The sequence below is a fragment of the Pyrus communis genome, chromosome 12 (genome assembly GCF_041283825.1).
Source record: "Pyrus communis isolate YQ-2024b chromosome 12, ASM4128382v1, whole genome shotgun sequence".
Lineage (NCBI taxonomy): Eukaryota > Viridiplantae > Streptophyta > Magnoliopsida > Rosales > Rosaceae > Pyrus > Pyrus communis.
This window is the reverse complement of record NC_142576.1, coordinates 19,121,985-19,147,809: the sequence shown is the minus strand read 5'-3', so window position 1 is coordinate 19,147,809 and position 25,825 is coordinate 19,121,985. Positions and strand designations below refer to the sequence as shown.

At 38.0% G+C, this 25,825-nt stretch overlaps 1 protein-coding gene across 1 annotated transcript; it reads left to right on the top strand.

The window, feature by feature from the left end:
- The first annotated feature begins 6,220 nt into the window (after window positions 1-6,220).
- Window positions 6,221-17,701, top strand: LOC137745530 (ARM repeat superfamily protein). Its single transcript, XM_068485492.2, has 18 exons — window positions 6,221-6,852; window positions 7,220-7,742; window positions 8,338-8,589; window positions 9,016-9,107; window positions 9,956-10,166; window positions 10,886-11,064; window positions 11,154-11,381; window positions 11,697-11,881; window positions 12,941-13,034; window positions 13,138-13,194; window positions 13,317-13,451; window positions 14,237-14,305; window positions 14,553-14,669; window positions 15,799-15,960; window positions 16,062-16,190; window positions 16,304-16,405; window positions 16,670-16,749; window positions 16,842-17,701. Exons 1-18 carry the CDS (start codon window positions 6,337-6,339, stop codon window positions 17,206-17,208), a joined length of 3,498 nt encoding a protein of 1,165 aa, XP_068341593.2. The 5' UTR covers window positions 6,221-6,336; the 3' UTR covers window positions 17,209-17,701.
- The last annotated feature ends 8,124 nt before the right edge of the window (window positions 17,702-25,825 follow it).

Here is a 25,825-nt window from a genome sequence, read left to right as displayed (position 1 = left end):
TTTCTATTGAGCATCTACATACTTGTTTTAGTGACGTTCGCACTAATGACTCAAGACTAGTCATTTATCTCAAGTAAGAAGACAATATTTACTAATCTTTAATGAATTGCCAATGCCAAATTGCTAATCCTACAATAAAAAACTTACAAGATATGTGTATGAGGGAGAAAGTCTCATGAATCTCACCTCTTTAGATTATAATCTCACTATTACATAATCCTTGAACATTATTATTTAAGCATATACTTTCCAAACCCCCCTTGAGCATCCATTTCCAACACAGGGCCGACCCTAAGAATTTAGGGGCCCTGTGCAAGATTTAGATGGAGGTCATTCATCTTTTTCAATATTGTATTTCTGTGTTTTTTTATTCAATTTGTAAAATTTAAATACTACAAATTAGAGCACCAAATTATAAATATTATTTGAGTGGACAAGAATGTTTCCTGTCTTGAAAGGTCTTCAATTCGAAATATGTTGCATGGTTTTTTGTGTAAAACTTATCAACTTTTTAAGTTAATAAATTTGCAAAACTTAAAAATAGTAAAATTGTTCCACAAGGACTTGAACCCGGCCATGTACAAGAAGATTGAAGGCCTACTCTAGCACTAGTACAATAATTATTATTATATTGCACATTTAAGTATACATTATGTATCTGTTTACATGTAAAGAAAATTTAGGGGCCCTTCTGAATCGGGGGGCCTTGTGCGGTGGCACCTTTTCCACACCTTCAGGGCCGGCTCTGTTCTAACACTATCTTGCTAAAACCCAAATTAGCCTAAAAAACAAGGCCTTCCCTTGATGCCAACATTTCACAACTCGGGGGAGAAATGAAATCTTGGACCCTTTTTATCAAGGTTTTAAAAGATGTTAGGCGCTAGTTGGGTGCGGGCTAGGGCCTAACGCCTAAGCGACTAAACGGGGTCTAGGTGGATGCCTAGGCGGATTTAAATAAATTCATTATATTTCGTGTAAATAATGTATGTTTATACTTAAAATAGATATAATTTCATTATAAACTACAAAAAAAAATGACATATGTATTATGAAGTATTGGAACATAATGAAAACATGGGGAACAAGCATTTAGTGTGTACTCATTTAAGTATTCAACAAGTTACTTGCAATTTATTTAAAAAAATTAAATGCAAATTGAAAGTTATCTATTTTCTGTCAATGTAACCTAGCAGGTGCCTAGGCGGGTCTGGCAGCCTAGGCGGTCTAGACGAACACCTTAGCTGGTCTAGGCGCCCTTTCTTAATTTTCAAACGGCTAGGCATTAATCTGGTAGTGGCCAGCCACCTAGCGCCTAGGCGGGGATTTTTGGAACAATGCTTTTTATACAGGCTGCCGGTAAGAAATTTTTCAGTGTACCTGTTTAGGTTTGGGCTGAGCTTAGAGTCGTTCTCGGTCTAATAACATTCATCTAGAATCTTGTCATGGACTGTCCAGTCAAGGTTGGCCGAATCCTATTATGAAGAAGATTGGTTTAGATAAGGGTGAGGTAATCGAACCCTAGTACAACAAGGAATCTTAAAGCTAAGGATGCTTAGAATTAGGATGAATCTTGTTCGTTTAGGATCTTGGTTCAAAGTCCTGTAGAGGTTAAGATTAGGCGAAACCTGATCAGATTAGGTTGAGGAGTTCTAATCTAAGTAAATTTCTAGTTCAGCCATAAGGGGGTTCACTGTTATAAATAGAGAGGGGAGTACATCATTCAAGTCCTCTCCAAATCAAAACACAAATTGCCTTATGCAAAGCTTCCCAACAATCCTAAGATTTTTTTCCTTTCCCCCTTTCTTCTCGCCAACACATCTTCAGTTTGGATAGACATCACTACTTCGAGACCAATTGGTTATTTATCCAAGTCTCGGTCAACAAGGATTTCCGAATCCTTGTTGGTAGAGGTTATCTCATCAGCCTTCTCGATGAAGTGAGGTGCTACCACGTTACTAGGCTTAACATATTAAAAGTCGAGTTTTATTTTATGACTGGATATTCGCAAGTACATTTTAGAGTTCGGCAGTATGACGGCCGAACCACATTTATAATCAAGACATTTATCTCTTGAGAGTATTTGTGTCTGTACAATCGGGTACCAGTTCAGCGTAGTTATATGCTATCGAATATAAGTACCGAGATCGAACCCAGCGTCGACGATTTGTGAACTTCGAAGAAACTAGCAGCTTTGTCTTCAGGCTCTCGAACCCGAAAGTCGAGACGTGCTCCTTCCTTGGCCGCAGTTACAAGATCAAGAAGTCAGCAATGCTCCCAACCCCACGTCAACATATTTTACTCCCTGGCCGAACTCAGCCAACGAGTTGGCACGCCCCAAACACAACTGAATGACATAATTAGCTTATTAATTATTAGGCATATGGGCTGGGCAACGTTACCAGTTGTCTTGGCCTTTGGGCGAGGCCATTAGCTCGGTGCGATCAGCGCAATAGTGCCATTACTAGAGTTGGAGTGGTTGTCTTCTCGATTAAGGGAGTCGCAATAGTTACAACCTTCTTTGGATGAGGAACGAGTTTCTTTTTGGCTGCAACCATCACAACTATGTTTATTGCACGACCACCTGGAAAAGCTAAGCTTGAGTCAGAATGAAGTTTAAGTAGACGAATAAAGAAATAAAAGATATATACCTTAAGCCATTTCTTTAGATTTTGGAGTAAGAGTCTTCTTTGGTCGATCGCCAAAAAGTTTCCTTGAAGTTTCCTCGGTTGAAGCACCAAAGAAATCCTTGATATAAGCATCCCACCAATCGGCGAAAGTGCTGGTACAATGGGTTTTTGGAGTATTCGGTCAAACGTGGAATTTGGTACATCGTTCTTGAAATTCCTGCTTGGCTTCCTCGCATTCCCTCTACAAGGAGCTGGAGAGACGTTCTCAGCTCAAAAGTTAGCAAGAGGTAAGGAGTGGCACTTGACAGCCTTGAAGAAAGCCCAATTGACGAGCCACGAAGTGGGGATGGTAGATTTCCCAACTAGCTCGTCGAGCATCGCAACCAAAGAAAAGGTCACGAGTTAGGGTAAACAAACCCCAAGGTCGTCGAAGGTCGGCTTCCTCTGCTTCCTCCCATGCTTATGTGGGGAGTTCGATGGAAAACGAATATTTCTAGCAGCAGAAAACCAGAAATTCATCGTCTAGCATATCTTCAAGGTCGAAGAAACACTTGAAGATGTCTTCGGCCGAGTGAGTAGGAATGAGGCGCGATATCAGTTGAAGACCCATCGTTTCAGAAAAGTTAAAGCTTGGGATTTCTGGCCTCAGCGTGGAAAAGTAGACATGCAGCCAGAGTTGAAAGACCCATAATGGGCCGTTTTGGTGTAGATCGATTTTCCCAACAGAGGCATTGGGCAAACACCGAGTGAAGTTGGCGACGATGGTCAGGTTGAGGGCCAGGACATGGTCGCTAGCCAATGCTTCGACCACTAGCATATTTTCGGCCAAACACTTGTTCGACTTGGTACAAAAGATGAATTTATTGTACCAGTAAAATAAGAAGGCATTGTGATCTCATTTCTTGAGATCCTTCTCCTCCAAGCTAGCAAAGTGGCTGATTAATGTGCTGTAGTTGAAGAAATTTTTGTGCAGTTTGTGCACATCTTCTTTTGACTCATCCTGATCTTTCTTTATCAAAACTTCAACGACATGCTTGTCGAAGATTGTTTTCAGATCTAGGTCGAATTGATACCGAGAAATAGTGGTATCAATTGGGAGACCAGAGGGAAAAGTGCCGAGTAGGGCTGTGATATCCAGCACGGTTGGACCGATGAGGCCAAAAAGAAGAACCATAGTATTAGTGGTCGAACACCAGAAGCTCAGGGCAGCTATCAGGAGCTCTCGGTTCATGTTGATCTTAAGGGTCGAAAGTTTGATGGCGTTGAAGATGCTGAGGGATGTCCATTCCCTACCGAAGAATTTTTCCATTCGTTTGACCCAAGTCGTCCAGGTTGTAGGAGTCGAGGGCCAGGCTCCTTGATGTTTGGCTGATTCCCACTTCGACCAATCATATCCTTGGAATGTTTTAGGCAGTGGGCCTTCAGCATTTCGATGATGATTTCTGGGGCGTTATCCTTGAAGAGCGGTCCCAAAATCTGGTGAGAGGCGTTTGAATCACCTTTAAATCGGAGGGTTTTGATAACATTTCGATTGATGAAGTCTTGGCATTTGTTGCATTCCTTGGTGAGCTTAATAATGAAAGTATTGAAGGCTATTGATGAAGGTTTTAAGGTTTTTTCCGGGTTTTGAAGTTTGGGTTCTTTTTTTGGGCTGAGAGCAAAATGGCAAGAATTTAAGAAAGTTGAAAGCATGAGAATTCACATGAAGCTAGGCAGAGTATTTATAGGCAATTGGAGGAGAAGATCAACATTTTAGGTTTAAGAGATGAAGGGTAAATCCGACCGGAGAATTTCATAATCATAACAGATCTTTTGAAAATCCAGGTGAAGAAGCCAAAAAGCACGCAAATTAAGGTTACACGATTGTGTGTAACGGTAAAGCTTATGACTAAGAGATGTTTAGGTGTCTGCACGCCTTGAACATGGGGGTACGAACAATTGAAGATGGACAGTCACAATGAGGAGATGCCACGTGGTTTGTTTTGCAGCGTTTTGAGAAAACTGACACGGGTGAGAAATCGCGTTTAATAAATGCGTCTGGGTGGTTGGAGTATTTGAGGCTTGCAATTTTCTCTGGTTTTCTCTAGAATGAATATGCTAAGGGTTTATTCTTTGGCAATAGATCACTTCTTCAACGTCGAAGCCCGGCCAGGAATTATAAGCCGAAGACCTCAGAAGCGAGGGGGCAATGTGTGGGCCCAAAATAATATTTTGGGCTGAACTTAAAGTCGTTCTCGGTCCAATAACACTCAATCTAGAATCTTGTCATGGGCTGTCCAGTCAAGGTTGGCCGAATCTTATTACGAAGAGGATTGGTTTAGATAAGGGTGAGGTAGTCGAACCCTAGTACAACAAGGAGTCTTAAAGCTAAGGATGCTTAGAATTAGGGGATGAATCTGGTTCGTTTAGGAGCTTGGTTCAAAGTCATGTTGGGGTTAGGATTGGCCAAAACTTGATTAAATTGGGCTGAGGAGTTATAATCCAAGTAAATTTCTAGTTCGGCCATAAGGGGGTTCATTACTATAAATAAAAAGGGGAGTGCATCATTCAAAGCCTCTCCAAATCAACACACAAATTACCATGCGCAAAGCTTCTCAACAACCTTTTTTTCTTGTCCCCCTTTCTTTTCGCCAACACATCTTTAGTTTGCATAGACATCATTGTGAAGGCAACCGGCGACATCTTCAGTTTGGATAGACAACACTGGAGTCATAGAATTAGCCAACCGAGGAACACCTTCAGTTTGGATAGACAACACTGCTTCGAGATCGACTGGTTATTTATCCAAGTCTCGGTCAACAAGGATTTCTGAGTCCTTGTTGGTAGATGTCATCTCATCAACCTTAGTGAGGTGTTACTAGGTTACTAGGCTCGGCACATTGAAAGTCAAGTTTTATTTTATGATTGGACATTCGCAAGTACATTTTAAAGTTCAGTATTCAGACGGCCGAACCACATTTACAATCAATACATTTATATGTTTCGAGTATTTGTGTCCGTACAGTTTGGTACCAATTCGACGTACTTATATTCTCACGAATATAATTACCGAGACCGAACTCGGCGCCGAGGATTTTTGAACTTCGAAGAAACTAGCAGCCTTGTCTTTAGGCTTTAGAACCCGAAAGCCGAGACGTGTTCCTTCCTTGGCTGCAATCACAAGATCAAGAAGTCAGCAGTGCGCCCAACGCCACGTCAACATATTTTACTCCCCGGTCAAACTCACCCGACGAGTTGGCATGCCCCACACACAACCGAAGGATGTGGTTAGCTTATTAATTACTCAGCGTGTGTGCCACGTAGCCTTGATAGTTTTTAGGATCAACAATACCCAAAAGAATATATCTTATCACCACTTATATTATGACATATAATAAACTTATATTCCAACCACATGAAAAAATCTCTTCGCCATCCGACCAAAATCATCAGAATCACAACACCAATAACCTTCAACTTGTCAAATACGGAAGTTATTATCCTATCCGGTTCTTCCTTCAAAATGCCTTTTTGTCGTTGAATTTCGATTTCCTGAGCAAATTGGGCTAGTATTCAAACCTAGAAATTGCTGTAGGCCCAAGCCCAAGCATCCATTTGAAACCCAAACAGGTCTTTTCAAACCCAACCTACCCAACCCAAAACCGAACCCCCTAAAACCCTCCCGTCCTCTTCGGCAACCCCGCAAAACCCTCCGAAACCAAAAACCACCATGGACGAAGACCACCACGACGACCTAGACGCAGTCGAGCCATTCAACGATGTCGCAGACATCTGCCAACAGCTCATGGACCGCTACAAAAAGTCCTCGGCTCCCCAGCACGGCCACCTCCTCGCCACTGCGGCTGCTATGCGCGCCATCCTCGCCGCCGAGTCCCTCCCCCTCACTCCACCTGCCTATTTCGCTGCCACCATCTCCTCCATCGACGACATGTCTTCCTCCGCGTCCCAGATCCTAGAACCCACTGCCACAGCGGCGCTGTTGTCGTTCTTGGCCATGGTGCTCCCGTTGGTGCCTCCGGGGAGCGTCTTGTCGGCCAAGGCGGGCGAGGCTGTGTCGATGCTGATGGGACTTCTGAAGAGAGAGGAGGAGCTATCCATGCCCGCTGTGAGGGCTTTGGTAAAGTGCTTGGGGGTTTTGGTAGGGTTTTGTAATTTGGAGGATTGGGGATCCATCAAATTGGGATTGGAGACGTTGCTCAAGTTTTCCGTCGATCGGCGGCCCAAGGTAGGGTATTTGCTACAATTTTCTTCCTTGTTAAATTATTTATTTACTACATATACTTAGCATAAGTGGGTATAAAATCTGTAGACTTGGTGTCAGCTGCATAAGGAAGTATGAGCTTTGTGCATAATGGCTTGGTAGTGTTAACTTCTATAGGGAAACTTCGAAAATTGTTACCAATTTACGTGTAATTGATCCCAATATGAAGTCATTTCAAGTAATTTATATTTAATCTTTTATATTTTTTTGGAATTATTGAAGAATGCGGGCCTTGGTGTAATGTTACCGTTGTGATTTGGAGGGAATGAAACAAAAACAGCCTTTCCACAAGGCGGGAACACTAAGTATGTGGTTAATTTTCTTTTTGCAGGTCCGGAAATGTTCTCAAGACTGTCTCGGGAACGTTTTTAAGTCGCTCCAGTCCCGCACTGTTATCAAGGAGGTTAGCAAGTTGATACTGTCTAAGCTCAAAGGATACATGCCTTTGGCAGTTGAATTAAGTGCTTCACAGACATCAGATGGACCTAAACATCTAGAGGTCCTTCACATGCTAAATGTGGTGAAACTTACCATTCCCTTTCTGTCAAAGAAAGTCGGTTCAAAACTTCTTTCAGAAATAAATGAGCTTGTTGTTTCACGGTTCTCAACACTCACAAGGCATGTACTCCAAATTATTGAAACATTGTTTGAGAGCTCAAGAGCTAATGCCATTATTTCTGAAACGGAGGCGACTATAGCTTCTCTTGCTTCATACGTGTCTTTGGGAGATGAGGTTCCCTCGGACACTGTCATGTTGGCAGCAACCTTGTTAAAATCTTCTTTGTTTATACTTCATGCTGGAGAATTGACATCGTGGATTAATAGTCTTCCTCTAGTTTGTAGTTCTGTGGCAGGTATGTGTCTTTATTGTATTTATTATTTCAAGGCTTCTTGATGCTACTTTATTAAACTCGACATCTAGCCAATTTATTGTAGTCTCTAGCAAGTCTTGTTTCAGTTGAAATATAGAAGGCGTTCTTCTTATGGTGCTTAGAAATTGACTATCTCATCATTCTACTCAATATCATATTTCTTTACGATAGCCTGACATGGTTGGTGGTGATTCTTTTCCCTAAGATATTGTCACTGATTATCCTGGCATGTTTCAGTGCCATACATGAAGCTTTTGCACTTTTCTTTTCTGACTTGTTTATATTCGCAAGTTTGCTAGATGTTAAATGCTCTTAATTGTTTAGTTGACGTAAAACGTTTGATTTCGGTGCCATACTATCCCGATGGGTATAAGAAACGCATAACTGTAGATGAACTTTCTCAGCATGTGTAACCATGTATATGTCATCTCTCTATAAATTTGTTACCAAAGCTATATTATTCTTCTTGTTTGCTTTAATAGTTTATGTTGCTAATAGTAGTCATGTTATGAACTTGTGAAAAATGTTGATCTAGCTTGTAGTGGTTCTCTAATACATATTGTCTTAACTCATCTAGGTCTTCTGACTTCTGAGGCTAGCACTGCATCACATGCTTCAGATATTCTTAAAGAGCTGATAAGCCAATTTGTGGATCAAAAAAGTCTGCTGGTGGGTGAAAGCCAACCTTCTGATGATGAAGCACACAAGACTATGAAAGCAAGTGCACTAATATCAATCTGTACTGCTTTTGAGGATGCCCTTAGCACTTGTAAAGGAGTGCCAAATGAGCATCTTTTGGGGGTTATATCGGCATTGTTCCTCAAGCTCGGTATGGATAAATTGGTCATTTGCAAGATTTCTTTTGACAAAAGAGTTATAGAACTACTGCATAGCCAAATTATTATTATTTCTTTTATTCTTTTGGTTGAATGCTACACTCATATGCTTTGCTAACTTTTGAGTTAGTTAATGTAGTTCATTGTTGAAAACGCATTGCATTTGTTGATAATATTTGTTTTATGTAATTTTTAATTTTGCAGTTTAGTCAACTAATTTCATGGCCTTGCACACTCTTTTGGTATTTCACAATTGTTTGTCAATTAATTGTTATGGTTGTGTCATTCCATTTCTGGAACTAAACAATTTAAATTTTTTTGTTCTCCAATTGGTTGGAAGTGCTGTCACTAATTTACATCTTACGTTGTTCGTTCTTGTAAGTTAATTTTTAATAGTTACTTTGGATTTTTGGTTATAGGAGGAATCTCCTATCTCTATATGAGAAGTATTCTTCTCAACCTTGCCAACTCAATGACCCTTGCTAGTGGGGACAAATCTAACACCGATCATGTAAGTCTGAATGGAATATTTGACATTTGTAATAATGATAGGAAATTGGTGCAAACTGCCAATTCTTATCTATAGTTTGTCATCTTTCTCATTTGTGTTTTCTTATACTTTTATTATAAATTTGAGCAATTCCGAATTCTATTGAATCCCATAATCTGTTGCTTGTTAGTCCTGGATCCAACTTTCCATTTCATGTTCATTTCAAGTGTAGTCATGTGTAGTGGGTTCTGAAAATATTCATTCATTGTTTTTCGGGGTAAAGCCCCCCATTCCCCCCCACAAACACACACACAAGAATTATATGTTCGTACTGAAGTGCTAAAAAATGCATGTATTCCTTGCTATAAAATGCACCGGAAATAAAAAAGTAAGCATTAGCTCAAAATTTTGATAAAATCAGAGTATTAGTTGATGAAATGATTATTCGATACTTCGACTACTGTTTTTAGTTTGGTTTGGTTTGTGGTAATTTTATATTAGACTTGCAATTTTAGCTTCTGTTCCAGTGGCCAGATATCTTTACACACTCTTGCACACATTTGATTACCAACTATATGGCCTGTATTTAAGGATTCGTTGTTTTACTTGTCCTCTCAATACTTGGAAATTTATTTATAAAAAATAATTGATCTTCATCAATGGCCTATTTTAAGAATTTGTTTTTAGCCATTAGATTCAATACAGACAACTGAAGTCCTAAAATGGGTGAGATGATTGCACCTCATGGAGTTAACTATATTTGTTCTATCAGGTTGAGAAACAATTCCATGTTTGAGGATGTTGTAACATAATCTGTGTTTGTAATGGTGGCAATTTAAAAATGATTGATATCTCTTTTATCATTGCAGCTTCAGAAGTGTATTGGAACTGCTGTAATTGCAATTGGACCTGAGAGGATACTTGAACTTGTTCCTATATCTCTCAATGCTAGCGACTTCACCTGTTCAAACATTTGGTTGGTACCTATTTTGAAAGATTATGTTGTTGGAGCATCACTTGGTTACTATATGGAGCATATTATGCCTCTTGCAAAATCCTTTTGTCGGGCCAGTGGTAAAGGTATTTTCTTCAGACTATTCATATATGAGACAAAATTAACTGGTAAACTTGCATATTTGGATGTGTTTGCAGCTGTAATGCTTTAACAGGGTTTAGTTTTATCATTCCAAGTCTTTATCTTTTCAGTCTCTTTTTTGGCATAAATATCTTTTTTCCCTTTGAATGATGTTCATACAAACACATAAAAATTGCAAAACCTCGCTCGTGACATACAATTCAATTTAAAGCCTAGCCATTCAACTCATTAGAAGAGACATCCAAATCACTTGAGAATAAAAAGACATAACATGAAAATACTAGTGATCCTGCTTGCTGGTTCTTTTGTTTTTGTTTTTATCGTTTTTAGGTTGGAAACCAGACAATTTTATGAAACAAAACCATACAAGACATTGTGAACTAGAAGTCTCTCTAGAGTTTACTCAAACCGTACAAGAACAGGGATCATTTTATTTCTAGTGATGAAGCTTTCTTCAAAATATGTTTAATATTTGTCACGACTCACGACCTCTCCATGAGTTGAGCTTTTTCCCTTTTTGGGTATGATTTTCTTACTATGGGTACAAGTTCAATGAAGTGAGGAATTAATTTGTCACAAACCCTTTTCTTTTCTTTGTTTTTTTTCTTTTTTACTTTTCGATGGTTTCCATAAAGTAATATACCATTTCACATAAGTCACCCATTTCTGGACATTACATTCTCTTTTGCTCCTCCTTTTCCAGTTAAAAAGTCAATAACCAGTCAAGATCTACAAGCTCATGCACGTGATCTGTTGGGATTGCTGCCTGCTTTCTGTAATCTTCCAACTGATATATGCCAAAAATTTCGACCGTTGGCTGAGGTTTTAGTAACATTTCTTCAGGACTCCTTAATGCATGAAAATATTGCAGTTGCCTTGCAGGTGATGTTTCCTTCATAATAATTAGAATTCATATGGTTCACTTGAAGTTTATTTATTTATTCACCTTCTTATTATATTTTGATGTCCAGGTTCTTGTGAATCAGAACAAAAGTGTACTTGACCAAAAAGATGGTGCTGGTGACACGAAGTCCTATGCAGTAGACAAATCTTTGTTAGAGTTCGGCAACTTACCCACTTATTCAAAGAAAACTGCTACCAGAAACATTAAGGCTTTGACATCTTGTTCTTCTGAGCTGCTTATTGCTCTAACAGACTTATTTCTTTGTTCACCCCCTGAGAAGCGTTTATATCTAAAGGTTCTCCATTCATCCCTTGTTTAAACTTCATAAATTAGCCAGAAATTGTTAGCATGTTTCAAACCAACTTAGATTTAGGTGGTTTGTTTTTACTATGAGGAACACTAATGCCTTCAATTAGGTGAAATGCTTTGAACAACTAGGTTTGGTTCACTGTCCTCAATTTTGTGATATGCTATGTTAATTCAGAAACTTTGGACAAGTATTGACAAACCTGTATGAAACGGTCATCTTATGTATATTATTTTTCTCCATGCTGACTCAAATAATCTTTCTCCATGTTGACTCGACTTAGTTGTATTCTAATTTTTCCAGGATGCCATAGGATGCTTGGCTTCAGTAACTGATTCTTCCAATGCCAAGAAGATTTTTATATCATTGCTTGAGAAGTTCCAGTTCAAAGATAGTAGGCATGAGCTTGGAAAGTTGGAGAGTCAGACTGATGCATCAGCTGGTGAGGAAGAACAAAACCTAAGTACTAGAGAGAAAGATGCTCTGCGGTAAGCTAGGGACTCCTGTTTCACGTTATATAAAAGTGGAGAAAGTTTACATACATAAGTGTGGTATGTCTGTTTGAATTGTGATTCTCTAAATAGCAAGCTCAGTGTGCATTGTTTCATTTTAAGGACATGCCCTCGTATTAAATTTTTAAAATGAGTCTTACATCTGTTCAAGAGCATGATGACCTTGTTTTGCTTTCATTTTGATTTTATTGGGTTTGCATCCTAGTGTTTTAGTTTCATGTACACATTTTGAACTCTCTCCTGGTTAGATGTTTAAATTTTTAATGAGGTTCTTTTAGATAACAGCACTGGCTAGCTATCATAAAAAAAATGGCATTGGCTAGATGAAGTCTCAAGCCATCCTTCTTCTGAATGTCCTTACAGCTATTGGGCTTTTTCTTCTTTTTCTTTTGAGGTCAAATAATTTTTATTTATTTTTTAAATTGGGGTTCAATCAATCAACATTTTGTGTGTTAGGAGTAGGTAAATGGGTGCAAGAAAGGATTGATGATGCCTTGGAGATGGAAGTGGAAGTGGTGTGGGAGAAGGTCGAGTGTTGGGCAGCTCTTATGCCTCATGATTAACTAGAGTGTCTTAAGATAGATGTAGATTTTTCAATTAATGTTTTTCTTGTCTGCTCATGGTGGATTACTTGTCTACTTGTGAGTTCAGGTTTATTGTTTGAAATACAGTTTCTAATTTTCAGAAAAAAGGACACATTTTGTTGCGGGTGATTTTTCTTAAATGAGCAGCATCGACTTTAATTTTCTTTTCTATTATCTTTAGTTCCAAATTAGAAGTTCTCCTTGAAAAGCACTTCCACTGGATACCATGTAAATTTCTGCGGCAATTTCTGGAATGCTTGAATTAGGAGTGTTATGACAAACGTGGAGTCTTTGCAAATGTTAAGATGTCTAAAGGAGCTTTGATAACTATTTTTTGAGGGAACTATGATGACCATTTCTTTCTCGTGATAATTGTATTGATGATATCATCAAATTGTTTTTATTTTATTTTATTTTTGTAAATATCTAAATTTGTTTTGTATTCCTACAGATGCGTGATGATGGAATTAGCATCTTCTTTTGTTAAAGGAGCCAATGAGGATCTTATTGATCTAATATATGCCTTTGCTAAAGATACTTTACTGGTAAAGTTGATTTTTAACGTTTCATGACATGTTTTTGATTCATACATTGTATTGGAACTGTTCCTTTTTTATTTCTAAAGTTCTAACTTAATTTTGTGTTTAGAATGATGATGAGATCGCCATTCATGAAGCATACCATACTTTGAGCAGAATTCTAGAGGTATGCATTCTCATCTTTGTTAAATTTTTCATAGGTCATTCTAGAGGTATGCATTCTCATCTCTTGCCGTGCTATGTTCATGGCTGAAGTTCCTTATCCCTGTTTGTATTGACCTAATGCAGGAGCATGATTGGTTCTGTTCTTCTCGGTTTGCTGAATTGATTGATCTGCTACTTGGTTTGAGATCTCCTGTTGATATCATATCTCTAAGGAGTCGCTTTGCTAGTTTCCAGACTTTAATGATTCATACTTTGAAGGTCAGATTTATCTGTGATTCTGTTTAAGAATGTCATTCATATCTATCATTTAGAAATATTGAATTTGTGCCATTGTCTTGCTAGAGTAATAGAAGTCTTGATTTGTTTCAGAGACGTTTGTTATGTTGTACGTGCACACATGCAGCTTTCTGTGCATTAGAGAAATATAGATATATAGAGGGTATTATTTATTAGTATCAATTGAGCTGGAGGTTTGCTTTCGATGGGTTATGGGTGTCCACTTGTCGAGGTTGAGAGTATTCTTTAGAAGGCAGGGAAAGATGACATGGAAGCAATACCGTTCAGTGATACTATTCGTGTGGAGTGGAAAATTGTTAACCAAGCCTATGAGTTTTGTCATTTTACATCAAAGAACTTTGCATCACTTCCTTGAGTGTCCGAGGTCTAAACTCTGTGTTACAAGCTATGGTTATCTTGGTAATAAACTTGTTTGTATTTTGATAATAAACATGTATGTATCTTGGTAACCAAGCGCGTGAGCCCATGACTTTTGTCATTTTAAATCAAAGAACTTGGCATCAATTTCTTGAGTATCCGATGTCTTAAGCTTTTGTACCAGCTGTAGTTGTATATGTATAATCATTTCTTATTTGTTCATTTCTTCAAAATAAAAGTTTCTCAATACCTTACTTTTGTCAGCAGCCTATAGTTATTCTGTGTAAACATGTATTCTTTTTCTGCCATACATGTGCAACTGTGAGAGTTTTTGTGGGATTAATGGTCAATTGAATATTTTGTTTAACCCTTGTAATTGATTTTTGCAGATAGACTCAGAGGTAGAAAATTCAAAGTCGTTTCTTATTCTCAATGAGATCATACTCAAGTTAAAAGATGTAAGAACTACGTGTAGAATAGTGATGATTTGCTTAATGTTGTGACGTATCCTTTTGTTATTACTCTTGTTGTGTAGTTCCATCTTATTGAGGTTGCCTAGCTTACTCTCTATTAGTTTTTGAGTCTGACTTGGAATATGAGCCTTTTGAATCTTCTGTATTTGATTTTGAGTCTAATTATCAGGCACAGCTTCTGAATATGAGACAATGGATCTGTTAATAATTTTTAGTGTTTCTTGAGTCGTAGGCCAAGGATGAAGCAGTCAGGGAGGCAGCTTACGATGTACTCCTCAAAATAAGTGTTAGCTTGAGAGATCCATCTTTTGTCAGTTCAGATGGACCTTACCAGAAATTAATTAATATGGTAAGGGGTTCACTTATCCCAGTTCAAGTTCTTGACAAGTAATCTAGTGCATTCTGGTTCATCGTTTATGTGACTGAGTATGGTAGTTCTGTACTCTACTCAAATGATTGGTATAGAAGTGAGACGGAGGAATACGAAACTCCAAGGCTATGATTGGGTCAGGAACTTTTAAGTCCCAAGGGATTTAGGCCAAGTGAGGAAGACAGAGACTACAAAGGGTGATCACAAATGCACTTCTGGCCATCACAAAGGCATGTATGAGGGTTTTGTAAATGACTCCTTCCATGTAGTCATTTGCAAATCTCTTTTCTCATGCTTTTTTTAATGCTTATGAAGTGCATTTCTGAATCCCTATATCTAACATGTTGTAATCCATTCAATGCTAACTTGGCCTCATGGTTCGAAGTCCCTCAACCAAACATAGTCTAAGGTCTCTCCATTTTGAAGAGTGATTTGTTTTAGTTATTAGGGGTCGAGGTCCAAAACAATTACTTAGTAGTCATTTTAGATAGAAAAATTTATTTATTATTATATTGTTAAATTGCTTGACTTGATTACATTCATATGTATATATCTGAATTATTCTTGATTATGTTTCTGAGGTTTTGTGGTTGAGTGGCTCTGGTTGTCTGTGATGGTCTTCTTGACCACTCCTCTGTTCTTCCCTCTTTTGGGTTTTAATATAATCGTTACTTTCTCAAAAGACAAGCTGAACATGATCAACATTCTTGCCCCAGCTTTAGGTGAGTGTTGGAAATAGAAATATATTATGATTAGGACTCCCATAATGCTTGGTTTCCTGATTTGATCGTAAATTGGTTTCCTCCTGTTGCGTTTATACTCTATTAACCTATTTTACTATTTAGGCAGTGGAAATGGATTCTTGCTTCTATTTTCTTCTTCTATTTTCTCAAAGAAGAAGCAAGATATGAGTAAAATGTTGCATCAAATTGAAACCTCTTTAGTTCTTGTTCCCTTTAATTTCTCGTTCGTTATACAAGTAATATTACTAATATCTAGCAAATTGAAATTAGCTTGCTCCATGCTTTGCATGCTTACCTGCGTTATGCTCTTGTTGGATGAGCTTTTTCTGCTTACGTTTATCGACTGATTATTTTATAATATTCAGATAATGGGCTATCTTACCGGTGCATCACCTCACATAAAGAGTGGAGCAGTGTCTGTGCTATCAGTGCTGGTGTATAAAGATACAGATATTTGTCTTTCAATTCCCGATCTTGTTCCCTCTATTTTATCTTTGTTGCAAGGGAAAGCTTTAGAAGTTATAAAAGTGAGTGTCATTACTTCTGATCACAATTAGTGTTTTTTCGTCTATTGAGTGTTTTTGCTGGGCCTGAAATGCTAATGAGTTTGTTCCTACACATTTAACAGGCTGTTTTGGGCTTTGTAAAAGTACTAGTATCCTGTTTAGAGACTAGACCTCTGCAACGGCTTCTTCCTGATATTGTCAATGCAGTTCTCCCATGGTCACCTGTTTCGAGACATCATTTCAGATCAAAGGCATGTACAGATTTAGCAATAATGCTTTTAGTGCCTGGACAAATGCACTCACATATTTATGTTTGCAAATATTTTTACTTTTGGCACCTTAATCAGCACCATTTTACCTACAGGTTACAGTCATAATGGAGATTTTGTTAAGGAAGTGCGGTACTGCATCAGTTCAGTTTGCTACACCTGATAAATACAAGGGTTTCCTGAAGGGTATTGTGGAGGTAATTTCTTTAGTTTCCATGTATTAAACGGATTTGGTGGTTAAGTTTGGGGTACTCATGCTGGAACAATTCCTGCAAGAATTGAGCTTCGTAATACATGATCTGGAATTCTTTCCTATTACTCCGTCAAATTTGACGTTGTAAATTTCAGAGAGAAAATATGAATATATTTGTGTGTGTGTGGGTGTATACATACATACGTATACACACATATTTAGTTGAACCAAATAAGAAGTTGATTTTACAATGCAAATCTTACTGCAGAGCCGCCATAACAAGAAATCTTCCAAGGAAGTTGCAACAACCGATATAGACACGGGTCATGCAGACACTACAACCAACAGGTCTGATATTTTTGTACAATTTGTTTTACTGTCCAATACACTAACCGTATGTAGTTTACATCTACTCATTTCTCTTGAACTCTTTTTAATAGGACGGAGGATAAAAAGCGCAAGAGATTTGGTAAGCCACATGAAAAGAATGGATCAATGGAACATAGAGAGATGAAAAGGTTGAAGAGACACATTCCTAACAACCAGAGAACCAACGAGCTTCATACTTCTGGCGGTGATGGATTCAAGCGGACTAGTAAAGGTAGGCAATCTGATGGAGTAAAATCAAATAAAGACCAGTCAGAAAGAAGTGGAAAGACAAATAAAGAGAAATATAGTAAAGGTCCCGCAAGTGGCTTCAAGAGGAAGACGGATAGCACAAATACGAGGAAGGATGCAGCTGCGATGCCTAGACCTCACACTTCATCCAAATCATTCAAACACAAGAAGGTTGGGAGAAAAAACTAGATAGTTCAGTAGGGATTTCCTCGATATGGGATTGCAGCTGCATATGTGGAGCGTAAAAAAACCTGCACCGTCCTGCCCCGTAACATTACCCATGAGTTTCTTTTTCACATGGAGCTTGCAGTTTAAAGATATGGCAATGTGGCGTCTGGCTCTCCATCTAGGGCCCGAGTCTCGCTAGGATTGGCTTTCGTACTTCCGATTCTTTCGGAGAAGCCTGAAGCAAATGCCTAAGCTGATTCTTGCTATATTTGGGTCTAGGGATTTTGGCTTGACGGCTTTTATATACCCATTTTTTGTTTCCCCTACATGTATTTTGTGTTTGATATGTTTGTTTAAATTATATATTTGGTGGCATACACCGTGAAATTTTATTTATGTTTTCTTGTGATCTTGTAGCTATTTTGTAGAAGAGGCAACTTGATAAAGAAGAAAAGATGGATTGTTAAAGTGGATTTCTGATTTAATTATAAATCTCTCATTTGAAGTTGTATCACTTTTGCCCTCAAATTTTAATTTTTTTCGTTCCAAGTCGGTACTTCGGTCTCTGTTTTAAGTTGGAACAAAACTATTGTTTATCCGTTTTAGGAGGACAAGGTAGGGGTAATTGCCGTCTGAAAAGCAATTGTCTTTGGGCAGCTCCTTCACTCGTTAGGTTTGGGAAAGGGTAAGGGCGATTACCATTTATATATACATTATTATGTTATGCCTTGTAAGTGTGAACTATGTAAGTTTGTTTTTTTTAAAATTAAACTCCATGTTTAACTCTAATAGTTTAATTTCAAATACAAAGCAAAACATAATGTTGCAACAATCATAGTTAACTAAACATAAAAGGCGAATGAAGAAGATGGATACTTTTTCCTAACCTTTATCTTTTTATTCCCATTTATTTTCTTATGTTTGTTTTCCATATTTAACGATTGAATTAATCCTTGCCATTTGATTTTTTTTTAATTTTTTATTATTGAATTTGACTTTTTAGGTCATCAGGCCGTTGAAAATCCAACGACTATTGTGTCGCCACGTCAGGCAGCCAATGCAATTTTTTTTTTTATTATTTGTCACCATCAAGGTTTTTTTTTATATTTTCTTTAACATGAAATTACTAATATGGCCACCAAGGTATTTTTTTTCTTTGACAAACGACAATGTTAGTGTGTTAAATTATTAGTTGTTAGGGGGAGAGCGATCAATGGGGACGAACCCACACCAAAGTGCATAAGCATGATTACTTTTGGCAAAGTAGTAAAGCGCCATCTACAACCATCAAAGTATTCGATAACAAACAAAATAAGAAATTTGTTGTGAAATTGAGGATGTAAGCAGTGGAGGCCGCATTAGTACTATCTATCATTATCTGAAATAATAGGAGTACAAAAATATCCATCACTATTTTTCTCTCTATCTCTTTAGCACTGGCGTAGCTTACATGAATTTCTCTAATTTTGTGTTATGTTCTTCAATGATGCAAGTAACTCTTTATATAGAGGTTTTCATTCTTCCTTGGTCATATATATATATATATATATATATATATTTTTTTTTTTTAACATCAATATTATCTATACTAAAGGAGAGGGGATGAGCTTAGCCTCACAATGGACTAACAATAAAATGGTTCAAATTCCCCTTTGACGAGAATCAAACCTAAGACCTCCCACTCACTAATGAAGAGGAATACCACTAGACTGTAGTACTAAGTGGCTTCCTTGATCATATTTGGTTGACCATGTTTTCCAACCTAACAAACTTATCAAGATATTTTCTTTGACAACATTGCAAAGCTACGGTCATATTTAATTGCTTATTACAATGGGCGTTCACACATCCATATACAACAAAATCATGCAAAGATTCAATAAGTAGCAACTAAAAACCCTCAAAATTTATTCGAAAAAGAGAATTAAAGCACTAGAACGGCCTTTAAAAAACTGAAAAAAAAAAAAAAAAAAAAAACCAACAAAATTCAAAAATTAGCGTCAAATGTCCGCCTAAACCGACTTGCCTAGAGCTGAAGCTAACGGCTATAAAACCAGTACGCGGATTCTCTCTGTCTCACCCGCCCTTATTTCTTCCTTTTTCTCCAGCGAACTCAAATCTCTCATCACTCTCTCTCTCTCTCTCTCTCTCTCTCTCTCTCTCTCTCTCTCTCTCTCACATCAAATTTCAAGTTTCAAATTTTTAAATCTCTGATCGATATCAATGGAGTTTCAGCGCTCGTCGTTCTCGTTCCGATCTTCTGACTACTGGGTCCATGTGACGCTGCAGGGTTTCCCATCTCCAGGGGACTCTAAGTCCCAATTTGTCGGCGAGCTTTCTCTCCGTCAACACCAGATTTTTCAGAAACGCTTCTACGCCTTTATTCTCGATGAATTTCCACTGGGTCCTGATCGCTACGCTACGCTCCGTTTCGCTCCCCGCCAACTCCTACTCCCCGAGTTGCGCGCTAACTTACGATCTCTCTCCTCTTCCCTCAACCTCGATCCTGCCATCTACGAAGCACTAGCCCCCCAGATCAAATCCATGGCCCGGAAATTGGCAAACCCTAATGGCTCCATGGGCTTTGTTATGGTGGCTACGGTTAAAATCCTGACCATTGAATATGTCGACCAACCGTTTGATGATTTGTCCGACTCAATGGCTTTGCTTGCGAATGGTAGTAGCGATGGTGGTTCAACTTCGTCGTCAATTTCTTTGGACTTTGTGGTTGAGAAATTGGGGGCAGAGAAATTTTTCGAAAGGGGAGACGACGACTTGGGCTCTTGCAGTGTATGTTTGGAGGAATTGTCTAGTGGGACTGCGAGTGAGCTCATTCGGATGCCGTGCTCTCATGTCTATCACCCACCTTGCATCCTTCGCTGGTTCAACATGGATAAGAAGACATGTCCCAACTGCCGATATCAACTCCATGTGGAGTGAGTGACCCGATGTTGCTGCTGCTTTGTCAAACAAAAGTTTGCGATTCATCATTTCCTTAGTATTCGTTGATTCTTTATTAGTTAGGATAAGTGTCGATATGTGTAAGTTACTTTGTAAATCCATTTTACAAAACGTGGTTGAAATTGCAATACTCACAATTTACATGCATTGTTTGGTTTAGCTTTGCCTTTGTTCTTGTGTTTTTGTTACAATTTCTTTTGAAAAGCCTGCCAAACTATAAATAAATTTTTATCAACTTTAAAGAATTTTTTTTCATTTCATCTTATTTTATTTGATTGTGTATTTTTGGATACATTGACTATTACTGTTATGTGAAAACACGTTTTTAAGCAGTAATTTACAAAATTATAACTTATTACAATGTGAAATTTATTATGCACCCTTTTTAAAGAGTAAAGATTATGTTAGGATGTAAAGTTCAGTTTGGACTAAGTTTGGTAAGATGCTTATTTACAAGACTGAGATTGACATTCAAATTTCCATATAATTCTCACGTCACCCTGTCTAAAGATTATCTGACGAGTGAATGTGTCATTACATGGGATATACAGTTTAAATTTCTTTAGTTTTATTGTCGATAAAATTTTGAAGGCAGCCCACTAAATTTTTAACATGAAAATCCTTCCCGGGGCATAGAAGATCAGATCAACGTATTTGTTTTCTTTAACATGAAATAACTAATGTGGGGTTTTTTTTTTTTTTTTGTTGACAAAGCGATAGTGTTAGTTGTTAGGGGAGGAAGATTGGTGTGTATTGAACAAGAACCAGAATATATAGACATGATTGTTTTCCGCTACTATGGTGAGACGCCATATGCGGCCATCAAGTCCAAAAAGCGAACCGGAAAGGTTTGGAAAAAGGAGGCAAAAGATTGAAATCGAACCGATTTTACCGAAATGGTTTTGATTTTTCAATTCGGGATGGGTATTGGGCCTTCAAGCCAAATTTGCAATCAGAACCCCAATATGCAATCTCAACCTTGTTAACGCTCAAGTTAGGAGGTTAACAAAGATCAGTATGGTCGTGTAGTCGGTCTTTGGTGGGCTCGGGATCGCAATGATAAGAAATGAACAATAATGTTTAAGTGGTTCACCCCTCAAAACTAGGCTATGTCCACTAAGACACTCGTATATTGAATGAAACATTACAGAGAGCAGTCGGCATAAACAAGTCTCTCTCTTTTTGTCTGACTCATTCTAAGGAGTACTCACCCTTGATGAGCCCCAAGTCCCTAGGCTTAAGTCTTCCATCGCTTTCGCATTTAATGCGCCAAATACGTATGTATGATTTGCCAGCTATTCCTCCACCCTTTAGTCGATACATGGTGACACAGTGACATCCATTTAGGTCCACTTGCATGTTTTCTTAGAACAATGTGTACCGAGCGCCTTGCTCGGTCCCGAACTTGGTGGGAATCCACACCTGAGCACAGAATCTGTCAGCCTTTACATCCTTTTATATTACTTTTTGCCATTGCAAAAAGGTCATGTTAAGCCATCAACGTATTCGATAACAACAAAACAAAGAAATTATGTAAAGATTCAATAGTCAGCAACTAAAAACCCTCAAAATTAGGTTACTTTTTGTTGAAGTCTAGAAGACCATAATGTCCCCTAGAATTATTCGCCTTAAATAGAAGTAAGGGACTAGAATGGCCATTAGAGAATAGATAATGCTATCGAGATTAAATTTTTAAACTAAAATTTATAAATTAAGTGATGTGTAACAAATAGGAAATAAGTACGTTAATCAACACTTATGTAATAATCTGATAATCAACCACCACACCATTTGCTTTACAAATTTAATTTAAAAATTGATCTCCTAGCATTACCTTTAAAATATTATTCCAAAAAAGGGGATTTAAAAAATAAAAAATTCCTCACAAAATTCAAAAATCAGCGCCAAATGTACGCCCAAACCGACTTGCCCAAACCAACCTGAAAAACCCAGAAGCTAACGGCTATAAAACTAATACGCGGAGTCTCTGTCTGTCTCACCCGCCCTTATTTCTTCCTTCTTCTTCAGCGATCTCAAATCTCTCATCTCTCTCTCTCGCTCAACGAATTTCAAGTTTCAAATTTTCAAACCTCTGGTCGTCTGATCTCAAATCTCTAGTCGATCAATGGAGTTTCAGCGTTCGTCGTTCTCGTTCCGATCTTCCGACTACTGGGTGCATGTGACGCTTCAGGGTTTCCAATCTCCGGCGGACTCTAAGTCCCAATTTGTCGGCGAGCTTTCTCTCCGTCAGGACCAAATTTTTCAGAAACGCTTCCACGCCTTTATTCTCGATGAATTTCCACTGGGTCCTGATCGCTACGCTACGCTCCGTTTCGCTCCCCGCCAACTCCTACTCCCCGAGTTGCGCGCTCACTTACGATCTCTCTCCTCTTCCCTCAACCTTGATCCTGCCATCTACGAAGCATTAGCCCCCCGGATCAAATCCATGGCCCGGAAATTGGCAAACCCTAATGGCTCCATGGGCTTTGTTATGGTGGCTACGGTTAAAATCCTGACCATTGAATATGTCGACCAACTGTTTGATGATATGTCCAACTCAATGGCTTTGCTTTCGATTGGTAGTAGTGATGGCGGTTCAACTTCGTCGTCAATTTCATTGGACTTTGTGGTTGAGAAATTGGGGGCAGAGAGATATTTCGAAAGGGGTGACGGCGACCTGGGTTCTTGCAGTGTATGTTTGGAGGAATTGTCTGGTGGGACCGCAAGTGAGCTCATTCGGATGCCATGCTCTCATGTCTATCACCCATCTTGCATCCTTCGCTGGTTCAACATGGATAAGAAGACGTGTCCCAACTGCCGATATAAACTCCATGTGCAATGAATGACCCGATTTTGAAGCTGCTTTGTCAAATAAAATTTTGTGATTCTAGTTATGATTCATTAATTCTTTAGTATTCTTTGATTCTGTATTTGTTAGGATTGGTGTCGATCTATATAACTTACTTTGTAAATCCCTTTTACAAAACGTAGTTGAAATTGCAATACTCGCAATTTTCGTACATGGTTTTCAGTTACCAATTATTTGTTATGATGAGTGTCTGTATGTCTAACATCCTGTTTGGTTTAACTTTGTCTTTGTTGTTGTGTTCCTGGCGGATATCTTGTTCATCCTGTTTTCTAATTCCCTTTTCTTGAATAAAGATTTCTCTTCCTTTTCCCTTTGCTTTTAATAAAATGTTGGAGAAAAAGCAATACACATGATTTGTTCTTGATTTTAGTAGTTTGCATATTTCTGTTTCTGATGAATTATTGTATATTACAACATCTTAGTTCACTTGTGGCCGTCGTAGCATGTGTTTAAGGGAGTACCATTAGTTGACTTGTAGTTTATCTTCTTATCTAGCCGTGTAAAGATATATTTTTGCTATACATGTTGGCCTATTTACTTTGAATTCTGAGCTGGAACTGGCATTTCTTAATCAATTTCAAATGGAATGACTTCATACTCAGAGATCTTCCAGTAGAACAAGAGCATGATAGTATGGCGAGTTCTGGTTCTAAACAAGCAAGGGACTGAAAAGACAACTTTTCAAAGGGAACGTATGTTGGAATAGCATCTTCAGTGCCTTTATGTTCTCATGCATGAATTATCTGCTTTTGGGGAGCATATTAACAGCAATTTCCCTTTTTTCTTTGGAGGGAGGGGGTGTTATGGGTGGCTATTCTGTTCATCTTTTGTTTGGTTTTGGGATAGTATGGTCATCGTACCGAAATTTAAGGTAATATTACTGTTTCCAGTCGCTGACGGTATGTTCATCTTGCTCTTGCACTTTCTGATCGCTTTCTACGTAATGGAGCTTCAGATCAATTACTTCAGCTAATCATAGAATGCAGGGAAAAAAATCTGGCAAGTCTGGACACTCTCGGGGTGGTGGGGAAATTAATATCTGGAGTAATGGTTGGCAGTATTGCATATATGGTAACTGGATGCTGCGTTGCCAACTACCTCACAATGTGCAGCTGCCAACTGCCTCAAAGTGATTCCATTAGGAAGGAGGTACTGCTTTTCTATTTGATTAATTCTTTATATTCTATTAATGCTAAATTGCTGTGAACCATTAGCTATAGGTAATGGTTTCTTTCAGTACTCTTAACACCTCCGGTTACTAACTTACTATTCATAAATAGACAAAGATTTGTGAAGTTTTAAATAGAATTTAAGAACATCGATTAGTAATTTTATCTGTTAAGGCATTTCGCGGGCTTTGCTTGTTAATTATGAGAATGTGGTGCACTCTTGTAGTAAAACAGTAATGACAGAACACGTAAACTTGAGATCTGGTGAGACGGTATTAGGAGACTAGGTGGAGAAGATGATAATACACATCAAATAAGTATGTACGGAGAAAGGACCTATTCGTTTTTTTTTTTTTATGTTTTTGGTTTGTTTAATTATTTTTCCATATATGTCACATTTTGATTGATTCCACACAATTTGTGCTGCTAACGTAAAAGATGAAATGCAGCTTTAGCCAATGCGGCTGAAAGAAATTGTTCAAACTGATCTAACAACAAAATTCGAACTCCGATGCCAATGAGCTGAAGGGAACATCAACATTAGCTTTGGAACACTGGAGATTGGACAAAAGTCACAAGTTTATAACTCTATTAGACATATTTACAACAATGTTTACAACTCTATTTACACTATTCAACACTTTCAGACTTCCTCAACTGATACTTTAGAGCTCTTATTTTTTATTTTTTTATTTTTTTTTCATGTGTATGCTTCTCTGTTACAACCCACGCACTCTTTCACCTGTACCCTGTGTGTGAGGTTGGGTTACATAACCCACTTTATTTCGGACTCCTACCTATCATAATCTATCTTATCCGTGACACATTTAACACCATCAAACAAAAAATTAGACTCGTAGCCATTTTAATTGGATAGGCCATCTCCAACCGAAATGGTTAGATATAACTCCGTCTAGAATTATAACCATGTAAAAAATTATTTTTAAATGAACATTGTCATGTCATACTCATATATCATCTTCAATCGAAGGGGCTAAACATACTTTCTCAATAATTTATTAGTTTTAAGTTTATACTTTAAATTTATTGGTTAATTTTATTAAACTACCTTGTATTCTTTTAAATTTAACCATTGAATTTGAATAAATTATTTTAACTGAGGAGCTGAGTATCAAAAAAGGGCTAAGAGTGGGGACTATATTTGGTTAGTCTGTTGTCAATTTGGCCAAATAATGATCTGGTAGACTTTACAGAATTATAATTCAGTCATCGATTAGAGATGAATTTTTAAATAAATCATGTCATTTTTAACTTTTAGACATTTAATTTTCTGTATTGAAGATGACACATATCCCATCAAGCCTAGCAATGGCGTGTACGTAGAGGGAATTTAGGGTGTCACTGTCATTTAAGTGCGGTGGCACCTCCTATATTTTCAAACTATAAAAGTACAGCGGACCACGTGGCTTTCGCAGTTAACGCCACTACTACGCTGTCTACACTTTGAAAAGCATCCTAAATTATGTAACTACCCTCTGCTTCTCATCCTAGCCGTTACAACTTTTGTCAATCTGAACTTGCCAAATCATCACGATCGCCATCGTGAAAACAAAATAGGGTACGTTCGTAATTTCACCTTCTCTCAGTGTAGCTGTTCCCCTCCACAGTGATTCACTGA